Here is a 10,265-nt window from a genome sequence, read left to right on the forward strand (position 1 = left end):
ACAAAGACCTTAAAGTTTTTTACGCCAATTCTTTCATTTTCTCTATATTTGATGTGGTCTAGAGTTTGTGACTTCATAAAATAGAAAACTGCTTGGATTTTAAAGCTCAAAACCTGTTCAGCTTTCTCCGATTATTTCACTCGTTCTCTTAACAAACTAACTGTGGTTTGATTTTTGCACTAAACGCTTAACTACGGTTGCGTTGCTTGATTTTGTGCAGGTCAAAGTTGGTGGCCACACTGCTGAAGGAATGGGCACAAATAAGAAGGTGGCAAAGCGCAATGCAGCTGAAAATATGTTAGAGATCCTAGGTTTCAAAGTCCCACAAGCCCAGCCCCCCAAGCCAGCACTAAAGACAGAAGAAAAGGTAACCATCCACAGACAGATGGAATCTCCATCTCCAAGGGGACATATCAGTAGAGACCAACATCAAATCATAAAAAATCTTATCTTTAAAGAAACATGGGCAAGGGATTGTTTAACACCTGAAGCATGAGAATGTGGTCAAAAGTAGGATGATATATTTCAAGTATCTATAAACTAACTGAAAAAATGTTTATGAATTCTTATCCTTGTTTAGTACGTTAAAGGCACTGAGAAGTTTATTAAGAGCTTCTTCTTCTCTGCTTGTGAAATGGTGAATAGCTGTGCTTGAAATTTGTGTGTCATTTAGCCTCTTCTTAACAAGCGGAGGCAGAATGCCAAAGGGGTAAAGAACTGACCTCAGAGCCAGGAAGACTTGGGTTCAAGTCCTACCTCACATTCTGGCTTTGTGACCCTACTTGAATCACTTAACCTTGAATGGTTCTAGGAGATTCTCTAAGACTAAATTGCAGAGGAGTTTGTGTCCTGCATTGATAAAGGAGGTTCCCTCTATCAGTGAAGTCACAGGTCCAGTACCTATCCCCATCCCTTAAAGTAAAGTATGCTTAGGAGACTGGTTAACATGAGGGTTAAATTAGTGAGTGAGGTAGACTTGATTTTCCAGAACACAAATACAGTGTGATGTTAGATTTGGAAAAGAAGGCACAGATTTGTGGTTTTGGTGGAATTTTTTCCCCTAATGCAGTTTGCCTGGTGCTCAGAAATGTCAGGTAAAAATAAAGTCATGGTGGAAATTTTCATTTCTTCACAGGAATGGGCAAGCTGCACTTCCTAGTGAAAACCACTATGGTTTTCTCCTTTAACGTTTTTGAATGGTTGTCAGGATAACTCTGAAAACACCGTGATTATTCAGTTCACTTGTGCTCTGCACAGCTCTGAGAAGAGTCTTCACCTGTTACTTTGCAACAGTAGAGGCCCCACACTGCTTTATTATAATAGACCCTATCTAAATGTTGGGCTCTGCTTTTAAGAATTTCCTGCCAGAACTTGTAAGGATTGATTTGTCATTAATTACCAAGAAGGGGGAGCTCTTCCATTTGACTGCATTTCAATCTGTGTCTTTGACAATTCAGTCAGAGAACATAAACCGTCAGAGCTGGAAGGGCCTCTAAGGATCATCTGGTGCAATCACTTCACTTTGTAGATGAGAAAGCTGAGGCCCCAGTAAGGGAAATGACCTGTCCAGTCACACAGAGAATTATTGCTAGCTGGAACTTGAACCCTGATCTCTGGCTTTCCCCTCCAGTGCTGTTTCCACTACACCACACTGCCTTTGTTCTGTTTGAAACAGTATCTTACTTTCATCTCATTTGGGATGGTGATATTAGCCCCAGAATGTTCTTTGGTTCACAAATTAAGGGTCAACCTAAAATTTTCCTTTGCATTAGTGTGATTTCACCTTATTTGATCATCTTTTGGCTCCTTTGGGTTAAGTTGTCCATTTCTTACTGCTCTTTCTTTGAATACCATTGTTTAGCATTTCAGGGTTAAGAGAAATCCACTTTATATGTAACTCTGAAGTCTGAGGACATATAAGAAAATGTGAGTTTAATGGCTTTCTGTATTTATATGAAAAAATGCAGCATATCTTAAGGGGTATGTGGTCTTACATTCCGTGGGAGAATAAGGTTATTTTGTAATGGGTTTTACTGCATATAGTAGTGGTGACCCTAAGCTCCTGCACAGCTCTGGGTTGTGATAGAGAGCTGTGTCATTTAGAACTCCAAATAGGAATCCAAAGGATATTGTTAGTCTTTGATATGTAAATACCAAAAGCTAATTGTTCCTCTGTGCAATCAAATTCTTTAGAGAAATGCTATTAGTTTGTGTCTCTGACTTTGTTTTTTTAAGACCCCAGTAAAGAAACCAGGTGATGGAAGAAAAGTTACCTTTTTTGAGCCCAACTCTGGTGATGAAAATGTGACCAGTAAGTGTGACCTCATTGGAATTTTGAAATGGATTGGCCTGATTATGTGAATATTGCATTTTGTGGAGGGGGAAAAGGAAACGTCAGTTAGAATTTCTTTATGATTTATAAAGTTTATCTTTTTCCCCCCAAGATTCTCACCACCTTGTGCTTGCCTTTGTGATTGGGACCTTTTGCTTCATTCATTATCCTTTGGCTAAGCATCAGTTTCAGTGGTCTCTTTTGCCTCTTTCTTTGTCTTTGTCCTCATTTTTTCTTACATGCCACACCATAAAGAATAGTTTGAATATCTGTTGTTTCTTCTTGCCTTCTTTCTTTTCACCTTTTCTCCCTTGCACTAGGAATCTAAAGACCTGAGGTCTAGTCCTGGCTCTCCCATTAACTGACTTGTGACCTTGGGCAGGTCACTTCCCTTTTCAAATGTCATTTTCCATAAAATGAAGTGATTAGATGAATGAATCTCCTCCCCAGCTATGCTATTATAAGTTCTGTGTTCTAAGGTCTCATCCAACTCTGACATGCTGTAACACGTGCGTGTGTATATATATATATATATATGTATGTATGTGCACATATATATACATGTATCTATAGAGAGAGAGTGTATCTCAGAGATGAATAATAAGTGATTTTTCAGGGACTTGTTGCCTTCTCTTTCTTGAATCATTCCCACCGTTCCTTTGTTCCTATTACATCTCTCTTGGAGATTGTGAGCCAACTTGGCGAGGAAGTAGCAGTGTTGATCCTTAGGTTTGTATAACATCTTAGAATTTATTGGTGCCCAATCTTTGTATGATAACACATATACCTTTATTCCGTATGATTTTATGTGCATGTTGCCATTTTTTTTGCCTGTTGTTTCTATGTATCTATCATGCATTCAAGTTCGATGGATGTTTTAAACTTATGTACGTGTCTCCCTAGGTAATAAGGAAGATGAATTTAGGATGCCTTATCTCAGTCATCAGCAACTTCCAGCAGGAATTCTTCCCATGGTGCCTGAAGTGGCACAGGCGGTAGGAGTCAATCAAGGACATCATACCAAAGAGTTTACCAGAGTAGCTCCAAATCCCGCCAAGGCAACAGTCACAGCCATGATAGCTAGAGAGCTGTTGTACGGGGGGACCTCCCCCACAGCGGAGACCATTTTAAAGAATAACATCTCCTCAGGCCATGTTCCCCATGGGCCACTCACCAGACCCTCTGAGCAACTGGATTACCTTTCCAATGTCCAGGGAATCCAGGTAATTATTTTTGAACCCCACCCCATGTAATTGTCTTGTCATATTTTCCCAGCTTGTTGGGGAAGAAGAATTTTTTAAAGTTTATGGAGCTGTTTTGGGAAATTTACCATGTACCACAAGGACTAATTATAAAGATTCCTTTCTTCAAGGGAAAGACTGAGTTAACTTTAACTTCTGCCTTGGCCTGAACTCTTGAGAATTTTTGCTCACCTTTTAGAGGAGGTACTTTATATCTTGCGTCTGAGAAAGGAAGGATTGGAAAATGTCACATCACTTCGTTGCTGAGAGGGAGTCTAGTGAAAAATAGACAAGCCTTCCAGAGAAACTAAGCCTTTGATTTATTGGCTGTCTTACAACTTAGCCTTTGAAAGGAGCAGTTTTGATGATGACATTCTTTGCATATGACATTTCATTCACCAAGGTGAAGAAATGATTGCCTTTTTCAGACCTGGAGAAGTTAGCAGATATTAGGGTCCCTAAGAGGCGTGTCTAGACCCAGGATTGATTGTGTCTTTGAGGAAATCACTTTTTCCTCAGCAACAGCAAAAGTAGCCTAGAGGGAATGATTTAGAGCTAATGAGGTTTGCAAAAGTGTGCGTGATGGTGGGTAAAAATATTAGTCTCCAGTCCTTGATTCCTCCTTTCCAACTTAGGCCTAGTGACCAATATGGAAGATGTAGCCAGAGTAGTGCAGGTTTGGTCTCTCTGGCCCAAAGCATTTGTCTCATTTTTCTTAATCTCATATGTAGGACCAGCTGAGTCTTGCACAGGCAGTTTCCTAGTTGTCCTTAGGAATGACAGTAATTTTTTGTTGTTGGTCTTCTTAGGTGGAGTACAAAGACTTCCCCAAAAACAACAAGAATGAATTTGTCTCTCTTATAAATTGCTCCTCTCAGCCACCTCTGATCAGCCATGGAATTGGAAAGGATGTGGAATCCTGCCATGATATGGTATGTTAAATACTTAAGTGACCTTGCCTATTCTCAGGATGGCCCTTTTGATTGAAAATTAAGTAAGTGTGGAGCTGTGAATTTAAAAACCCAGGTGCTATCCCACTTATTTCAGCTGGTAATTGACTTCACATTTACTTTGAAAATCTATTCTCTTCATAATTCCATCTCTTTGCAAATTCTTTATTTATGCAGAACATAACTACATCCTGAGTACATTGTTCAGATTTCTGATTCTGTTTCTCACGAAGAATTAATCCACTTTTGACTTGGCTAAAATGTAAACATTTCTCAGGGGAGACATGTTCCTCTTGATACAAGCCTCACACTGGGATGAGAACTATTTTTTGCTATTCCTCCTTATTTCTCTTTCTTTTCCTTCTTATACTGCTTCTCTTGTTATTTATGACTTTGAGATCACTTGTCTTGAGTCATAATGGTGCTAGCTCTTTGTTAGCCTTTGGGAATCTCTTAATCCTCACCAGAATGAAATTCATCAGTTCCCAGCAGTGGCACCAGCTGGAACACCTTAGTGCTGCCAGTGAAATCCCTCTTGTACTTAATGTTTACCTAAAGAATATGTGTTTTCCTCACTGTGAGTGTCCCTTCTGCCATACTTTGGTAGACACCTTTCATGAGCTGGTATGTCTGCCAAAAAATGTGACAAAATGAAAAAATCCTAGTGACAAAATCCCTGGGGATAAGCTTCTTTGAACTTAGAGCCGGTCAGGCCTACACCCCGAAGCAAAAGACCCGCCAGAGCTTGTGGCCCACCTTGGTCAGCCCCAGGCCACCTCCTTGCCACCATCAAGATCATAGTAGAACAACCATTAAATGGGAGAACACTGAGTGATAAAGGTTCTTCCTCAAACTAATCTTAAGTGTTTGCTGACCAAAGTGATCCCCGTTCCCGTCATTAAGCCCTGTGATTAATAATATCCTTCCTCTCCTTTCTCTCTTCCCTTCCCCAGGCTGCACTGAACATTTTAAAGTTGCTGTCTGAGTTGGACCAACAAAGTACAGAGATGCCAAGAACAGGAAATGGACCAATGTCTGTGTGAGTGCGTTGTTACTGTAGGAAACAAGCCCTTGCTCACACTAACTCCAACACAGTTCCTTGGGCTTTACCATATCATCTACTGGGGAATGATCTTTCTCCCTATCCCTAGAGAGTATTTTTCCATCTTAAGTAGCAAGTTCCACAATAGGCCTTTGCCATAAACTCAGGCCCACCTGCTGGACTTCCTGTATGTGTTGTTTTTTTGCTTTGTTGTGTTGTGTTTTTTTGGTCAGGGACTAAACAAATCACATTTCGTAACTGGTGCTTCATGAAGTCTCTTTTTTTTTCTTTAAAGGTGTGGGAGGTGCTGAACCTTTTCTGGCCACAAACCACTTTAAAAGTTCTACATATATACTGAATATACTGAAACTGCTTTGCAATTTTGGAATTTCTGATGCCTCCAATGGGCGGAGAGATGTGGTGAATGATGAAATGGAGAAGGCAATAGTGATGAGAATGGAGACAAACAGAAGGAGGCTGTGATTGTGAACTCTCATGGTTTCTTCTGGTGGGGCAGACAGGAGGTGGCAGTGGGGGAGTTGTGACGAGCTAAAATCATGCACAAGCTACTGCTTGGATATGTTCGTGGGGAAGGAGGGTCAAGTGAAGGGAGATCAACTCTCTGGTCTCCTACATTGAGTCCTCCTGTCTCAACTAGGAAGTAATTGTTCATCATCCTGGAGTCACATGGTCTTCAGTGCTTTGTCTTGTGTTTTTATAGATGTGTGAAACCAGAAAAGGAAAGCAATCCCCTTCTCAAACTGGCTAACTCAAACCTTTAGGGACAGACACTGGACAGCAGTGTCTGACAGCGTTAGACTTGACCCAAGTCTGAAAGCACCAGAGAAAATCAAATGCTTCCTATTCAGTGTAACCTGTTCTAGAGTGAGTGCTGCAGCCCTTCCATCTTCCTTGTAGTTACTGAAACCATAACCATTGCTTTATCCTAAGACAGTGATACATTTTTAGTTTCCTTTTTTTGTTTTGATTGAAACGACACTATATGTTTTTTTTTCATTTGAAAGTTTCTCAATTGTATCTAGTTATATAGCACAGTTTAGAAACTTGTCTGAGACTGACGTTCTCTGTAAACTAACCTGCAAAGATCATATCCATGTATGTGGCTATACATTTTGTTTCTATCGGAATAGCCTAGGACCATTCCGATGATGTCAATTGTGTGTCATCCAGTTTAATGTCCCAAATATCTATAGAGGTATATATATATATATATATGTATGTATATACATCTATCCACATATATATGTATGTATATATACACATATATCCGTATATATATATATATATATACATACACATATATATGTACACAGATCTCTTTATATAGAACCTTGATGAAGTTGCCCAGTGGTTTGTAAATTGGACATTTTAGGAATTTTAAGCTTCACATGATCATTTGGTTCATTTACTATTTCCTTTTTTTTGTTAAACAAAACAGATCTTAAAATAAATGAATTTTGATCTTTCTTTTTAAAGATTATTAAAATAAATGTGTGTATATATAGCTCTCTGTGGCACACAGCTTTCACAACACTACAGGATATGATCTCAGTGTAGTACATATAAAAACTGCAGATTGATTTTCCTTGAGTGCTTTATACTGTTGAATTACATCTCCATGTAGGGCTGAAAAAAATTAACGATGTTTATATATAAAACTGTGTTGCTTTTGATGTTGTGTTATTGTGCACAGAAATGTGTGCAGTAAGTTTTTGCATATGGTCCAGGTAAAAAAGCACGGTCGCCTTGCAAGTTAAGTACTGCTTCAGTTCATTGTTCACGCTGGAAATTTTTTCTCCCCATGGAATGTAAGTAAAACTGAGTGTTTGTCACCAATAAATGGTCATACTAAATGTTTTTGTTTAATTTATTCTTGTATACTATTGTTGCTGGATTGCCTCCCCTTCCTTTCCCTCCTGGGGGCGTGGAGGTAAGCACTTGTAATGCTAATGTGATTCAGGCTGGCCAGTAACCAGAAAGTCTGAAATAACTTTATACAAAAACCATTGATCAATAAAATTGCAACTAATGAATCCTGGTAATCTTGAGCAGTGACTAAAGAAAAGGAATGCAGAAACTTGTTTCTGGACCACAGACCTCACTGGTCATTGGACTCTGATGTTAATCGATGTACAGCTGTAAATAGGGCAGCGCAAACTCAGGACGACTTCCTCCCGGGCTCTTGCTTCTGAGGGTCCTATTAGTTCCCTCCTCCTGAGGTCACACCAACACTGGCAGACTTACTTTCCCTTCCATGCAACCTTCTGGGGTTTGGGAGGTCTCAGGTGCATCACAGAGGCACAGACCAGATTCTCAGGGGAGGAGAGTAAGGCGTGCCTCTCCTGGGACAATGTCACCAAAATGGGGCAGCCCCACTCCTGTCCCCCCCTCCCCTTACTGAATTTGAAAACATTGCTGAAGATTTGCAATTTCAGAATCAGATGTGAGTTAACTTGGAAGAACAGATTGAAGCGCTTGATTTCTACCGTAAGTCACAGCCTTACCTTCAAAGGTACAGAACTACATTGGAAACTCACTATTATAGTCACCTTTGACTCCTTACATTTGTATAGTGCTATCAGTTATGAAGTAGGTAGAAGATAGCTCATCATTTGATTCCTGTTCAAGGTGCTGGATTTATTTTAAATAGGAAGTAAGCAGAAGGACCTTGTTAATACTTGCAACTTGCAAAGAATTAAAGTGAATAAATATTAACCCAGTAACTTGGATTAGATCCTCTGTGACAGACTGATGATAAAACGCAGGTGCAATAACTAAGCAGCAGAGTCTGTGAGGTTAAGCACTTGCCCACCCCTAGGAAATGATGGATCATTTAAAGTACCTGAACTGTAAAGCAAACTCCCAAATCATTCTGTACTCACAGGTTCTTAGTGAGAGCACATGTTGACCCCCAAAGACTACGCCAGAACAGCAGTGGTCTTGCTCCACTCAACCAGAATCCTGCCAACTCCTTTAACACCTACCATTAGACTATGCCTTTCATAAGCTATTGAGCATATCTTTTCTCTATTTTCTTGGTTATTTAAACACTTATTTTGGTACTTAATTGCAGAAACCATTGGAATGTACTAAATGTTTTCTAAAACTATTAAATTGATTTTGAGCATTGTATGCAAAATGTATGGTCGAAGGGTTTATTTTAAAATTTTTTTGACAGAACCAGAATTCTGTAAAAACAAGTTTAGCATGGTATTTTTCTTGACACAGACTTTTTGCAACTGACTCAGGCTAACTGCTCTGATCTATAGAAAGGACAAGCTTCAAGGAAGGGGTAGAAAGCAGGTTTCATATGTTTACTTAACACATAATAATTCATATCAGTATAGTATTTTTGAGTTTATAAAGAGCTGTCATCACCAGATGTGGATAGTACAGTATTAGCCCCATTTTTAGATGAGACTGACTGAAAGCTCAGTGAAAATTAACTTATTCAAGATCACACAATAATAAAGCAAAGCTAGGACCTGAACCCGTATTTCCTGACTCCTAGTCAAGTTCTTTTTCTACTGCACTCATTTATTAGGAATGGTAGGTGGAACTGAACCTCTGGCTCTTGGTTTTTTAATTTTTATTGATAGGGTTTTTTTTAACATCACCTTCATTTTTAAATATATACCTCCTCTTTCCCCTACCCAATTTGGCTCTTGCCTTTTAGCTTCTTAATTGTGAGACTTCAATAAACAGTTTAAATCCCTCGGTATCCCCAAATATAAATTATATTGAACATTTTGCTTCTAGAGAAGGCCATCTCTTAGTCAAACTGAAGGGCTATGGTGATGTTTGAGGCTTGGTTATAATACTGTCCCAGTACTGCAGAATCTGCATTTGAGAATTCTCTGAAAACTATATTCTGCCACCAATCATTAGTCCAACAATGATATTATCTCTGTTACAGGTGTATAAACTCAGGGCATCTCCTACCTGAAATGCTGAGTGCTTCTGGTCATCTCAAGAAACACACAACAGAAGGTCAAGAGAAGGGCATCTGTAAGGGTCAAGGGCAGTGGTGATGGAAGGGGCTGCTACGTGAGGACAAAATGAAAACATTAGGGTCCTTCTAGGTGTGTATTATTTTGAAGCTGGAAGTCATCTAAAGTAACCCAGCAAAGACACACTTAGAATAATCCTGGTATATTAGAATTAGATGTCTTTAGAACTTGAAAGACACAAGTTTATGACGAAAAGGTTTTTTTTTTTTTTTACGCTAGGCAATAAAATTACTGAAGATGGAATCCCAAACTTAACAGGAGCTACAGAGGTACTGTAAACTACCAGCAACATCCATATAGCTTACCTAGATTCTAGCAGAGCACTTGACAATTTTATTTCATGTTATTGCAAACAAGAGAGATATGTGGCCTAAAGTACAAGTAAAGTGGATTTGGAATTGGTCTGATATATCCAGTGAATGATCTCTTAACGATTCATGATCTCTGCTGGGCCCTATGCTGTCGTTTCAGTGCCTTTTATCAAGGCAAAGTTGCCATGCTCATCAAATTTCCAGGGCACACAAACCTGGTAGAGGTGGCTAACACTTTGTATGACAATTCAAAAAGATCTTGAATACTGAACTGAATTAAATATGGTAAAATTTAATAGGGATAAATATTTAAAATGTAAAATGGAGAAGGTGTGGTTAGAAAGTCATTCAACTAAAA

The 10,265-nt window shown here is 39.2% G+C and overlaps 1 protein-coding gene across 13 annotated transcripts in view; it reads left to right on the forward strand.

Annotated features, from left to right (window-relative positions):
• STAU1 (staufen double-stranded RNA binding protein 1) overlaps positions 1-7,439 on the forward strand; it is a 57,344-nt gene extending 49,905 nt beyond the window's left edge. For all 13 annotated transcript variants that reach the window (XM_036748954.1, XM_036748958.1, XM_036748950.1 and 10 more), the window contains 6 exons: positions 221-367; positions 2,236-2,311; positions 3,236-3,555; positions 4,383-4,505; positions 5,477-5,562; positions 5,861-7,439. In XM_036748954.1, coding sequence (XP_036604849.1) covers positions 221-367; positions 2,236-2,311; positions 3,236-3,555; positions 4,383-4,505; positions 5,477-5,562; positions 5,861-5,876 — 768 coding nt within the window. In that variant the 3' untranslated portion in view covers positions 5,877-7,439. The remainder of the gene's footprint in view (positions 1-220; positions 368-2,235; positions 2,312-3,235; positions 3,556-4,382; positions 4,506-5,476; positions 5,563-5,860) is intronic.
• Positions 7,440-10,265: the final 2,826 nt, after the last annotated feature.

Source organism: Trichosurus vulpecula, chromosome 3, assembly GCF_011100635.1.
Source record: "Trichosurus vulpecula isolate mTriVul1 chromosome 3, mTriVul1.pri, whole genome shotgun sequence".
Taxonomy (NCBI): Eukaryota; Metazoa; Chordata; class Mammalia; order Diprotodontia; family Phalangeridae; genus Trichosurus; species Trichosurus vulpecula.